Source organism: Microtus ochrogaster, chromosome 16, assembly GCF_000317375.1.
Source record: "Microtus ochrogaster isolate Prairie Vole_2 chromosome 16, MicOch1.0, whole genome shotgun sequence".
Taxonomy (NCBI): domain Eukaryota; kingdom Metazoa; phylum Chordata; class Mammalia; order Rodentia; family Cricetidae; genus Microtus; species Microtus ochrogaster.
In genome coordinates, this window is record NC_022018.1 from 5,602,594 (window position 1) to 5,616,629 (window position 14,036).

The window sequence follows — 14,036 nt, forward strand, 5'->3', positions numbered from 1 at the left end:
TTTTTTCTTTCTTTTCTTTTTTTTTTTAAATAACCCAAGTTCAGTTTTTCCCACCCTCCTGAGACAGGGTTTCTCTGTAGCTTTAGGCACTGTACTGGAACTCACTCTGTAGAACAGGCTGGCCTTGAACTCACAGAGATCCACCTGTCTCTGCCTCCTGAGTGCTGGGATTAAAGACGTAAGTCACTACTGCTTGGGAAGACAAGGTCTCAGGGTAATTCAGAATGATCTTGAACCACAATAGGATTGCTACTGTTAATTTTTTTTAAAAAGTTTATTATTTTATGTATAAGGATATTTTGGATACATGTATGTCTGAGCATCACGTGTGCCTAGTGCCTACCTGACATATGTTGTGGGAACTGATCCTGGGTCTGCTGGCAGAGCAGCCAGTCTCTTACCTGCTGAGTTATCACTCCATCCTCTCTCTGCTACAGTTTTGAAATGCCTGGTCTGTTATGCAGCTGTGGTTACACCTTTTAAAAAAGATGCGTGAAGCCTGGTGTGGTGGCACATGCCTTTAATCCAGTGAATCTCTTGAGTTTGAGGCCAGCGTGATCTATAGAGTGAGTTCCAGTATAGCCAGAGCTATATGGAGAAACCGTGTCTCAGAAAACAAACAAAAGCAAAGTATGTCCATGTTTATGGAGGCCAGTTGTTGTCAGTCTCAGGTGTTATTTCTAGGATATGATGCCATCCATCTTGTTTTTAGACAGGGTCTTTTACCAACCCAGAGCTTGCTGAGTAAGTCAGTCAGGGGTTTTGGGGATTAAACTGAGGTTCTCATGCTTGGGTGGCAACAACTACTTTTCCAGTTGAGCTATTGCTCCTGTTCTTTTTAATGTCCATTACCATGTTTTTATGAGGTATTGTAACATTTTGATACAGTGTAGAATTCTCCTTGTTAGTTTAACAGTGACTTTGTGCATACACTCTAAACCCTGTTACAATAAAAATGTGTCTTAAGAACTGTTAAACTTAGCCCTCCCCTCCCCCGCCCAGTATTTCAAGATAGGTCTCTGTGTAGCCCTGGCTATCCTAGAGTTCTCTTTGTAAACCAGGCTGGTCTTGAACTCACAGAGATTCACCTTTATCTATCTGCCTCCTAAATGCTGGGATTAAAGGTGTATGCTGCCACTGCCTGGCACTTTTTTCCCCCCTCATTATCAAACTCATAGCCTGGACCTTGCTATGTAATCTAGACTGGCTTTGAAATTGTGGTTCTTTTTACCTCCAGCCTATTGAGTGCTAGGATTATGGATATGTATTATATCATTCCTGGCTTCTGTTTCTTAAAGTTCCTTATGGGCTAATGCTGGACATTGTTCTTTTTATAACCAATTTCTAGTTGGCTGTGAGATTTTATTCACCTGTATACTGTTCATCACAAAATAGTATTTGTGGCCGGGCAGTGGTGGCTCACGCCTTTAATCCCAGCACTCAGGAGGCAGAGGCAGGTGGATCTCTGTGAGTTCGAGGCCAGCCTGGTCTACATGAGCTAGTTCCAGGACAGGAACCAAAAAGCTACAGAGAAACCCTGTCTCGAAAATTCAAAAAAAAAAAAATAGTATTTGTGTAATTTTCTGTCGCATGGCTATCCATGATTTTGAGCTGTCAAAGCCTGTTTTTACATGGGAAGTGAACAAAATGTCAGTTAAAGTTGCTGGTGTTGGTTTAAAGAATTTCTGATTTACCAAGGTAACGTGCTGCCTTCCTACGACAGCATGTTATATTATTGGGGCTTAATTGCTAATATGGAGAGTTATGTAACCTAAACTTTGCTCACGTTTGGTTTTGTAAGATATGGAAGACTTGACCTCAGTGCCAGTTAAGAGGCCTTTTGTCTGGCAGGTTTTTGGAGTACAGTGAAAAGGCTAATGAAAGCAGTGCCTTTGTGAACTTGACATTCTTAATAAGAAGATAAGATAGTTAATATGTTATTAGTTCTGAAGATAGCTATAAAGTACAGATTCATATAAAGCCCTCTCTGTTTATTTTTGTTTTTGTCCCTTTATCCTAAGACTTGTTATATATGTGATGAACAAGGAAGAGAAAGCAAAGCAGCTACTGGTGCTTGCATGACATGTAATAAACATGGATGTCGACAGGCTTTCCATGTAACCTGGTAAGTATGTTTCCATTATTGTACATAAATAGCATTGGCGATTATATTATGTAACATCATGATATCAAATATCTGTCTACGCATGTATTATTACATTGCTTTCTATTGGATTAGGTTTTTTGTTCAGCGCTTAAGATCAAACTCTGTGACTTGCCTAAGACCTTGAGGCATAAGGGTGGCCAGGCCTCATTCCTGAGTATCTCCCTCTGTCAGGCTCCACCAACCAGCTGTATCCCAGCTCTTTCAGCCTCAGGTGGCCAAGTTCCTACAGAGTAAAAAGCCCAAGCTCAGGACTTGAAAACCTACTCATCTCCACCATGTTTGTGTCCCCACAGAAACCCTCTGTAAGCCCAGTCCCTGTTGCTTCTTGCCGAGCAGAGGCAGCCACGCTCCTGGGTTTTTCCCCTCCCAATAAATCTCTTTTTTTTAAAATATTTATTTATCTATCTATCTATCTATCTATCTATCTATCTATCTATTTATTTATTTATTTATTATGTATACAATGTTCTGTCTGTGTGTATGTAATGAGGGCACCAGACCTCATTACAGATGGTTGTGAGCCACCATGTGGTTGCTGGGAATTGAACTCAGGACCTTTGGAAGAGCAGGCAATGCTCTTAACCACTGAGCCATCTCTCCAGCCCCCCAATAAATCTCTTGTGCGAGGTTTGTCCTGTGGTATGATTTTGTGGTATTCCTTGGCTCCTTGCTTGCCAGGATACCTTTCCCTTCAGAGTTGTAACATTTGCACTGGGGAAGTCTTTCCCCCTCAGAGCTGTAACACACGTACTTGCTATAAAAACACTCTGCTGTCCAGCTACATCCCTAGCCCTTGTTTATTATTTTGACCAAAAACATAGTCTATATCGATCTTGCTTACTGAGCTATGATTTTGAAACATGTATGAATTGCAAGAATGTTTCCTTTTAAGTTGATGTGTGAGCCAGGCCCAGTGGTACAAACATGTGATTCCTGCTACTCAGGTGGAGGCAGGAAAATTACAAATTCAAGGCCTGCATGAGCTGTGTAATATGAAGCCATTTTGGAAAACTTTATGAGAGAGACCATATTTCTAAAATACAAAAGACCTGACAAGATAGTTCAGCAAATAAAGATGCTTGCTGCCAGCCTTGATGACTTGAGTTTGAACTCTGGATCCCACATGGTGAAAGGAAAGAGCCAACTCTTCCATGTTCTTCTCTGACCTCTGTAAATGCATTGTGTGTACCCTCCTTAAAAATACATGCCGAATACATGAATAAAGATAATAACAAATAAAGATGGATAGGGATGTAATTGAGTAGTAGTGTGTTTGCCTAGCATATGAGAGGCCTCAGGACCAGTCCACAAAAAGAAAGGGCACTGTTCACCCCATCCCTACCGCATTGCTGCTTCAGACCTCTAGTGAAGCATGACATTTATTTGTACTAACATACTGATTATAAAAGTAAGAAGAATTACTAATTATGAAGAGAAAAGGAATTTGTCTCTTTCTCCCTTTTTTAATAACTTGTGTTTATTTTTATATTTAATATTTTGAAATTATAATTATCTTATGAAACATTGTTACTGTGTTTTCCTGGGCTTTCATTGTTATCCATGCTTGTTTTAAATCCTAGACTCAACTCTTATCAACCTCCTAAGCACTTGGAATCACAGGGGTGTGTCATTGAATGCAACTTTTAAAGCAACTTAATCACTATTTGGTGACATAAAACCTTCATATATCTTCATGATAAAAATGAAGAGGTTATCATAAACTATAACCATAGTCTTAAAGAATGATAATTACAAGTGGAGGTGAAATGACCTTGATTACAACTGCAATAGAGCTTTTCTGTCCCCTTCTGTGAGCAAGTAAGGTGGGCTTGGGCAAGGCTAGGACCTTGCACATCCTAAATAGCAGGTGGTTTTCTAATGAAGCTAGATCCTTGGCCCCTATATTACCTCTTTTTCTTCTATATTGTCTGACAAATAAATGCTAAGAGGTTAATTTTCTTTGCTTAAATGTGTCATGGCTTGAGGATCATTGATGTCTGTGGCTTTTGTTTGCAGTGCTCAGTTTGCTGGGCTGCTTTGTGAAGAAGAAGGAAATGGTGCAGACAACGTCCAGTACTGTGGCTACTGTAAATACCATTTTAGTAAGCTGGTAAGAGCAGTTTTAAATTTAGTATTAAATAGCAGTTGATTTTGACAAGATGGTGACACCATCTTACAAAGGGCATAAAATAAGAGCGTAGTCACAGTTCTTCCTTGACTTTTGCTAAAAATTAAATTCATTTAGTATGTTCTGTATTGAATGGAAAGAACTAGTGACTGTAAAATATTTTGCTTCACTAGAATATTCTAGTAACCGACAGCAAATATCATTTAGTGGAAAATTAACTTTTGGAGAACTCTTTGATGTTCTAGTTGCTTTGATTTCCTGTTTGTAATCACTTTGAAATTTTTTGTATTTTGTCTCATCTTCCTGTTGCATCTCTGTTACCCATCTTATTTGTTATATATGTAACTTTTGTTTTTATTTACTAGGAAATAATAAAACAGAAATTAGGCTGTTTTGTTATTTGACTAAAGACTCTGATAAAATGTATTTAGACCCATCTTGAAAAGTTTTAAGATTTAGTCAGACTTTGTGATTAAACAGTTACATGGATGATTGCATTAGAAACCTTTTGAAGCATTTAGTTTTCAAAGTTTTTAAATTTTATGTGTATGAGTGTTTTACTTGTATGTGTGTATATGCACCACAAAGTGTGCCTGGTGCTCACAGAGGTCAGAAGAGGGTGTCAGATCTTCTGGAATTAGAGTTTATGGATGGTTATGGACCCTCATGTGGGTGCTGGGAACTGAACTTGGGCCCTCTGAAAGAGCAAGGAGTGTTCTGAACTGCTGAGCCATGTCCGTAGCCCATAGGCTTTGGGTTTTACGTACTTATTTCCAATTTCCTTTGAAAAATAAGTATCTTTAATGCTCCTAAGTACCTCTTTCAGTTCTTACATATGTAGATTCATATACTTAACATTTTTTCTCTGTTTTTATCTCTTTGTCTTATTATTAATTGCCATTACCTGCTGAATAGATCTTACTTACCCTCCTTCCTCTTATAAATAATATTAACCATTCTTCGGGCCTCTACTCATGAAATCACCTAATACAGCAAATTGTTACAGTGTTCCTCATTAAATGATACATGACTATTAGCTAGAGTGTGTGTCTGTGTTAGTCATTGCTAACGATTTATCTTAATGGGCTGGTAAAAATGAACTGTTTATAAGAAGTTTAGACATTATAAAAGCGAAAAATTTGAAGCTGGGTGTGGTGGCATGTTTGTAACCCCACCCACCCAGCACCTGGGAGGTGGTAGAATAAAGAGTTGAAAGTCATCTTGTAGCTATTTGTTGTTGAGTGCCATCCTTGGCTACAATGAGACCAAATCTCATTGTACAATAGCTGAAACAAACAAATAGCTGAAATAATTTTGACATTTATACAATTAGAGTTTTTCTCATTACTAATTATTGGTGTGATTTTATTTTCTAGTTGTGAAAATCCATCTGGTTAAAATAAAACTTTTATAGAACTTGAAGTTATTTTGTAGTCACTTTAAAAATCAGTTTAAAACTAGTCAGTTACAGTGTGAGCAACTTGCAAGCACCCAAACGATTCTTACCTTTGTACTCTATTATGCAGTGCTGTATTTTAAATAGAAATATGTAATGTTTTTAGTAATACATAAGTCTAATATTGACATTTGTCTTAATTTGTTCTAAATGACCTACAGAGACAAGGCTTTAGAAAACTGTTTTTCTCAGTATTTATTGAAAGTAAATGCTTCTTGCTTTACTACTGGCAATAAAGTATCTCTTTTACATATTTACTTTTTCTGTTCTTCCAGTCTTGCCATTTATTTTTCCCCTGTGTCCCAAGTGCTAGGATTTCAGCTATGGCATTCTTTTGTAAATAGCTTTTGGTTAGAGCTTTGTTCTTCCCCTCCCCTCCCTCTTCCCTCCTCTCTTTCTCTCTCTCTGAAAATATAGTAGCTTATTTGAAATAGGTATGTTTTCAAATTTTTTTGGTGGGGGATGGAGCAGGATTTCTCTATGTAGCCTTGGATGGCTACTCTGTACGTAGGCCGTGCTAACCTTGAACTTACAGAGCTTCCTGCTTCTGCTTCCCGAATGCTGGGATTAAAGATGTATGCCTCTATGCCTGGCTTGTTTTCACACATATTAACAAATATACAAAAATATGGCATTGATGTTAAAAATTAGGTTTATTAGATTTTTCTTTGTAATGCAAGTGGATTGTGTTTAAATTATTATAAATTGAAATACTGATTTTTTAAAAAATTCTTTTGACATTTAAACATTTCACATTGAAAATAGTTTAAGCCTAATAAGTGGATTTTTTATATACATATACATATATGTATATATTTTCTTTTTTAGAAAAAGAGCAAACGGGGATCTAATAGGTCATATGACCAAAGTTTAAGTGATTCTTCCTCTCACTCTCAGGATAAACATCATGAGAAAGAGAAAAAAGTAAGTGGATTTGTTGTTGCTAATTATGTAGCACATCACTTAATAAAATTAAAAGAATTTTTTTAGGTAAAATTGTTTTTTTTTTTTACAGCTAAATGGAAACATTGAAATTCAGAAAAAATTTGACCTAATACTAAATCAAAAACTAGGTTTAAAATAATGCCATATTTGTAAATATGATTTTGACTATTGTAACTGAAAGTTTAAATAGAACTTGTTTGACAGCATGAGAGTGATTTTTTGCATGTGTTAACAGGTCATCTTACAAAATCTGAGGTGACTTGGGCAATGATAGTTTGTTGCTATGTATCACTAACTGATTATGTCACATGTAAGTAATTTTCCCATCAGCTTTTTGCTTTTACACTAGAACAACTTTGAATTCTAAATATTCTTGGCTGTTTTATATTTTTCTGTGATGCTAATGTTTTATTTTTCCTAGCGGCTAAATGTTATATCATTTGTTTGTGAATATTTTGCCTTTTTAATCAAAATACTAAATCTTTCTTAAATACTAATCTTTATTCTGATTTACCTGTTTTCTGCTTACATTTTTACCTGCTTGTCTTTAAAGGCTAATTAATTTTTAATTAATTAAAAGAAAATATTATAGAACTCTTCATACTTGATTTGTGATTCTTTTAAGAATATATTGGCAGTATAATAAAGGGATAATCCCTCTTAGTTATCTTAATGGAAATGAGATAAAAAAGGGTATCTAAATGGAGAAAGAATGTTCTTGCAGAGTTGATATGAATTAGTTTTGAAAGTATATCAGCAGGTTTTATTTAGTGTTTGAAAATAAGCCATATAACACTTTATGTCTATAAGTACTTAGGATTTGGGAAATGGTAATGTATAGTTGTTTTTGTTTTTTTAGCACATGTTGACTTTCAGTTTATGTTTGTACCTTTTTCAAGATAAAAAATTTCAAATACTTGGTTTTGAGATTGCTCTTGTAGTGTGAGCAGAATAATAAGTGCAATTTGTTTAGCATATTGGAGGTCTCTGGTAGCCAGTAACTGAATGTTTATGTTATGAGGTTGTTTTGTGATAAAGTGACAGTAAGGATTATGTTTATTGCTTGGATTGTTGATTTAAAAAATGACAGGTTGGTTTTAATAAGCGATACCATGATTGTATAACATCGACTTTTGAAAGCACAAACTGAAGTTTCTGTAGGTAGAACTTAGTAGAGTGTGAAAGGGAAGTGTCACCGTTAGTGATCTCTAGTTGTGGTATTTTATGAGCACTGTTTTAGAAATGACCATTACATGATCATTCTGATTTGAATATACACTCTCATTATTGAAGGACTAATGCAGTACAGTGTTGAATAAGTACAGTTCTGTGATTGTGCTTGTCATTTATCTCCCCCAAATGAATGTGATTTTTTGTATTTTACTAAATCTTTATGAATTGTTGTGGAATTCTAGATTCAAAAAACTGTATTTAATTAAATTTGTTAACTCCAGGTTTTAGAGTTGTAAACAATGTTTGGAATTTACTTTCAGCATATATTAAAGGTATAACTGAAATTTTTTGTCATCAAGCCTATGATCTGTTAATTTTTCTCTATCTGGTGCTGGCAGTTGAACCCAAGGCCTCTGGCATATAAAACAATCATTTTTAATACTGAGCTACATCTCCAGTCTATATTTCTGTGTTTTTTTATTAGTTCAGGTTTATTATTAATGTATCACACATAGTTAAGTCTATTGTAAGCTATTAGCTTACCTTAGTAAGTAGGACTTTTAAATATGGTGTGGTATTGAGTAATAACATAGATGAATTGATGGGAGTATTACAGACAGATCTTTTCCTCCTTCTTTACACCTATTTAATAGTTTGCTGTCACCCTGTCTGTCATTCATTAGAGGAAGGGGCTCATGCAAGACATCTAAACCCCTGTGTTCTCCTTAGTAGTTAGAATTACAGACCTGCATCAATTGTACCTGGCTATTTTCTTTTAAATGTTTATATCTAGGCTTGGCATGGTGAAATCCTGTCTTGTTTTTCAAGACAGGATTTTTCTGTGGTGGCCTGGTTATCTTGGAACTCAGCTGTAGACCAGGCTGGCCTTGAACTCAGTGTTCAGCTTTCTGCTGACCTAATGCTGTTCTTAAATGTTAAATGACCACCTTTGTTTATCTCTGTTATGGGACATACCTTCTTTATTTTATTATTTATTTTATTTTATTTTTTTTAGTTTTTCGAGACAGGGTTTCTCTGTGGCTTTGGAGCCTGTCCTGGAACTAGCTCTGTAGACCAGGCTGGTCTCGAACTCACAGAGATCCGCCTGGCTCTGCCTCCCGAGTGCTGGGATTAAAGGCGTGTGCCACCATCGCCCGGCGGGAAATACCTTCTTTGTATATTGTAGAATGTTTTCTTATTAAATTAAAAGTATGTTGCTCATACATTGCATTTAATGCTAAATATTTTGTTATCTACATTATTTAAATTTGAAAATAGCAGTATAAGTCAGTGCTAGGTGTATATTTGATGCCTAATATCAAAATTTGTTTTCAAAGACAGAGTTTCTCTCTGTGTAATCCTGGCTGTTCTGGAACCCTCTTTCTATACCTTCAGTTCAGAGAACTGCCTGCCTCTGCTCCCAAGTGCTGGGATTAAAGGCATGCACCACCATGCCCGTCGAAAGTTTATAACTTTTAAAAATGAATTTATTTATTCATTTATTTTTATGGGTGGTGTCTCACTGTAGTTCAAATGGCTTCAAAATTATAGTTCTCCTGCTTTAGCCTTCCACAAACTGGAACTGTGACTTGCTTTACCATGCCTGGCTGTATTTTGGTTAACGTATATTACTTTTAAAGATGGGTTACATTATGCTTTTTTTATACCTGTATATAATGCATTTTGATCATATTTACTCTTCAGTATCCTTTCTTGTCCCTCTCCCTTTGATCCTCTTCCTTTTACCAATTAGTCTCTCTTCTACTTTTGGTTTTTTTTTTTGTTTGTTTTGCATGATGGGGAGGATGACCCAATGAGTTTAAGGGTGATTATAGGAGTATAGATGGGGGGGGGGTTAGTTATAGGGTCATAAGCTACTCATGAATATGCACAAGAAAATTTCTCTCCCTTCCAGCAACCATTAACTGCCTAGAGATCCTCAGGGAGGGGTGGGACATTTTAAAAGCATCTGGAGGAACATTTAAGTGATTGGAGAGATCGTTTAAGAACACTGGTTGCTCTTCCAGAGGATCCAGGTTTGATTTTCTGTTCTTAAATGTTGGTTCACAGCTGTCTGTAATTCTAATTCCAGGGCATCTGTTGCCCTCTGGCCTTGGAGGTCACCAAGCACACATGTGGTGCACAAACATACATGCAGGCAAAAAATATAGAAATAAGTAAATATTATAAAAAATTTTAAGAGGAAAATTTAAAAGAAAATATTTTTCTTTTCAGGGAACTTCTTTGAGACCAAAGCTTCATTACAGTGGGTTAAGAGACCCAGGTGTTGTGGCACCTGCCTTTAATCATAGGGAGACAGAGGCATACAGACTGATTAGAGATGCACAGTGGGTAAAGTGCTATACAAGCATAAGGACCTAAGCACCTATGTGCAAACCAGGTGTAATGATGTTTACCTGTAACCTCAGTGCATAGTGGAGGAGGAAGAAACAGATCAGTGGATCCTTGGGACTCAATGGCCAGCTAGTGTAGTTGAAATAATTGAGCTCCAGGTAAGTAATAACGGTGCAAGGCAGAAAAAAAGCTCATTATGAGATAAAACTTTGGATAAAAGACAATTTCTATAAATTATGATAATCTGACACATATTTTTAAAGGAACCAAAGGACATGCTAAATTAATTACAGTGCATGTGAGGTTTTAATTTAGCTGCTAATAATTTGGATTGTGAATTAATCACAGCCATTAAATAGTTATAAAATAAAATTTTGCTTTCTAAAGTAATCAAGTCTAAATGAACAGTAGACTTGACTATAGTCAGAATCAATAGGAATGGAAGTATTACTGGTCTTTGGAATCATCTATGTACTTAACAAACCCTCCATTTAAAAAGAGTCTCTGGTCTTAGAAAGGTTTAATAGAACTGACTTTAAGGCCAGGGATGTGGCTTAGCAGTTAAGAGTACTCTCGTAGAGGACCTGAGTTTGGTTCTCAATACCTACCCTATGTATGGTTCATAATTGTAATTCCAGTTTGAGTGGATTCAATTCAACTTTCTGCTTCTGTGGGTACTAGGCACACTCCTGGTATGCATGTAGGTAAGGCATGTATACACATGAAATAAGGTTTATTTTTAAAGTTGTATTTAGTTATTTTTGCATCCAACCTTTCTTCTGCCCTAATCCAATTTGTAGACATTTATTTATGTATTTATAGACCGGCTCTCATCGTGTAGCTGAGGCTGGTCTTGAACTAATTATGTAGACTAGATTGGTCCAGAACTTGCCATCCTGCTCCAGCCTCTTGAGAACTAGAATGTCAATTATGTACTACCAGCTTTGGTCAGTTTGAAGGGTTTATGTAACCATTTAAGACTGGTGAAACCATCTTTTCCTATAGAGGCTAAATGGCATGTCTAAAGTCAATAGATTTTTGTAATAGTTAGAGGAAAATGGAATTTTTTTTTGGTTTTTATGTCCAGTTGTTCTTAAGTAAAACGAGCATAGTCACAGAGAAGAGTTGAGAAATTTACAAGATTACCATCTGTGCAACCTGCCACCACATTGGGAATTTTCCAACTTCAGAAAAGATTTATTGCTTTTGCTAAGTGTGGTGGCGCACGCCTTTAATTCCAGCAGTCCAGAGGCAGAGACAGGTGGATCTCAGTGAATTGGAGGCCAACCTGCTCTACAAAGTTGAGTTCCAGGCTATCTAGAAATTATTGCTAAAGGCTAAGTTGTAGGTCATGATTTGGGATTTATTGATTATTTATTACACTGAGACAGTCTTGTATCAAATTTTTTCTAGAGTCTGCCTGCATTAGCGACTGTCTTATAGGTGCACTGTAGCTTAAAGTATGGAGGAATACTTTGAGATGAATTCATAAATGGAAAAAGTATATTGAAAGTGTTTGTCTAGCCTGTTGAACACCAGTTTAGCCATACACTGTGTTGTTCAGTGAATTCTCATTGTTAACTGGGAGAACTGCTGCTTGCTGCCATTATATGTTGCTTATGCAAGAAAAGATGGAAGTCATAATTTGATGTGTAGTTCTGTGCAGTACATGCTGAGCCGTTTATAAAAACATTTGCACCAGCCTAATTTGTTTTTGATTTAGTTTTTTTTTTTTTTTTATTGAGACAGAATCTCTCTACATAGTTATGACTGTTCTGGAACTATGTATACCATATACCAGGTTGGCTTTGAACTCAGAGGTCTTCCTGCCTTTGCTTCTCAAGTGCTGGGATTAAAAGCATATAACACCATGCTGAGCTCCATTCTGAAATTTTTTTTTTTTAAAAAGTATCTATCTATTATGGATACAATATTCTATCTGTGTGTATGTCTGCAGGCTAGAAGAGGACACTAGACCTCATTACAGATGGTTGTGAGCCACCATATGGTTGCTGGGAATCGAACTCAGGTCCTTTGGAAGAGCAGGCAATGCTCTTAACCGCTGAGCCATCTCTCCAGCCCCCTTGAAAACCTTTTTAAAAAATATTTATTAATTTATTATATATACAATGTTCTGCCTGTATGCCAGAAAGAAGGCATCAGATCTCATTATAGATAATTGTGAGTCACCATGTGGTTGCTGGGATTGAACTCAGGACCTCTGGAAGAACAGCCAGTGAGTGCTCTTAACCTCTGAGCCATCTTTCCAGCCCCCATTTTGAAAATCTTAGATTGAATCCTATTCAGTAAAAAATTATCTTTCTTGAAATGTACTCAGTTTCAAGTAGGCTTGCCAGAATCCATATGTCTCTTATTATAGTGAGAAGGGATTATCTCCTGCCCTTGCTTGCAATCTGCTATTAATAGTTGGCAAGAGGAGGAGGAGCTTTTGCCAGTGTAAAACACTTAGAGTAGGTGGAAGTTTCTAGGTGGCAGGTTTAGAATTTACTAGATTTACTTGTTTATAGGGTTACTCATCTCATAAGAGAACTAGAGTGCTTTCTTCTGTGGCTCAGATGAATAAAATCAAATCCTTGTATTGCTTTTTCTTTTCTGTGTCTCAAGCAGAGCTTTCAGCATCGGGGAGTTACCAGGTAGCCACTTTTTTCTTTAAAAAAAAAAATACTTATGTATATGAGTGCTCTATTTGCATGTATGCCAGCGTGACAGAGGTCATCAGATAGAAGAGGGTATCAGATCCCATTATAGATGACTGTGAGCTACCATGTGGGTGCTGGAAATTGAACTGTTCTGGAGGAGTAGACAGTACTCTTACCTGCTGAGCCATCTCTCCAGCCCTCCACTTCCTTTTTTTAAAAAAAAAAAAACTTGTTTTCTTTTTGGAATCTCATATAGAAGCTGAAGCTTTTTCTTATTGAGAGCTAAGAGAGCAGCATAGTCAAGAGCTGGAATAGCTGTAGTATGCTTGATGAAACTGAAGTGTGAGAAAAGAGGAGATTTTACTGATTCTAGTTTCAGACTTCATCCTTGGGCAGTGAGCACCAGCCCAAGGATTATATATTTAACTCTTTTCTGTTATTCATAGTGCTGAGAACTGAAACTAGGTCCTCATGATTGCTAGGTAGCTGTGGACTGTACATTGAGTTGTGCTCTTAAGCCTGCTTTTTTTCCCTTCTGAGATAGGGTTTCTCTGTGTAGCCCTGACTGTCCCATGCCTTTATCCTGCCAACCAGCTCCCAAATCATGACAGGGAGACTTATTAATTATGAAAACTTGGCCGGTAGCTTAGGCTTGTTTCTAATTAGTTCTTTTGGTGGGGGGTGGGATTTTTGTTTGTTTGTTGGTTTCGTTTTTGTTTTTTGAGACAGGGTTTCTGTAGCTTTGGAGCCTGTCATGGAACTCCAGGTTGGCCTCGAGACTCACAAGAAAGAGACTCACTGCCTGTCTCTTTCTCCTTAGTGCTGGGATATAAGGCATACACCACCACCGCCTGGCCTAACTAGTTTTTATAACGTAAATTAACCTATCCTCTGTGCCTGGAAATTCTGCCTATCAGCCTTTAGCTCTTTATTAAACTAATCAGAGTGACATATCTTCCTTTACACAGTGTAATCAGATATCTCAACAGCTGTCCCGGAACTCAGATCTTCCTGCGTGCTGGGATCAAAAGTGTGCACCACCACCACCTAGCTCAAAAAAAAAAAAAAAAATTTTTTTTTTTTTTTTTTGATATAGGGTTACACTCTATAAGCCAAGCTGACTAGGGAAACTCGTGCTGTCCTCTTACTGCA

General features: G+C 36.8%; 1 protein-coding gene across 11 annotated transcripts in view; it reads left to right on the top strand.

Moving 5' to 3' along the window:
• Mllt10 (MLLT10, histone lysine methyltransferase DOT1L cofactor) overlaps positions 1–14,036 on the top strand; it is a 150,774-nt gene that overhangs the window by 46,708 nt on the left and 90,030 nt on the right. For 9 of the 11 annotated variants that reach the window (XM_026782846.1, XM_005354656.2, XM_026782848.1 and 6 more), the window contains 3 exons: positions 2,022–2,125; positions 4,184–4,277; positions 6,580–6,675. In XM_026782846.1, coding sequence (XP_026638647.1) covers positions 2,022–2,125; positions 4,184–4,277; positions 6,580–6,675 — 294 coding nt within the window. Of the gene's footprint in view, positions 1–2,021; positions 2,126–4,183; positions 4,278–6,579; positions 6,676–6,982; positions 7,007–14,036 lie in introns of those variants that run through there. The other 2 variants (XM_026782849.1, XM_026782855.1) reach the window with 2 other exon arrangements.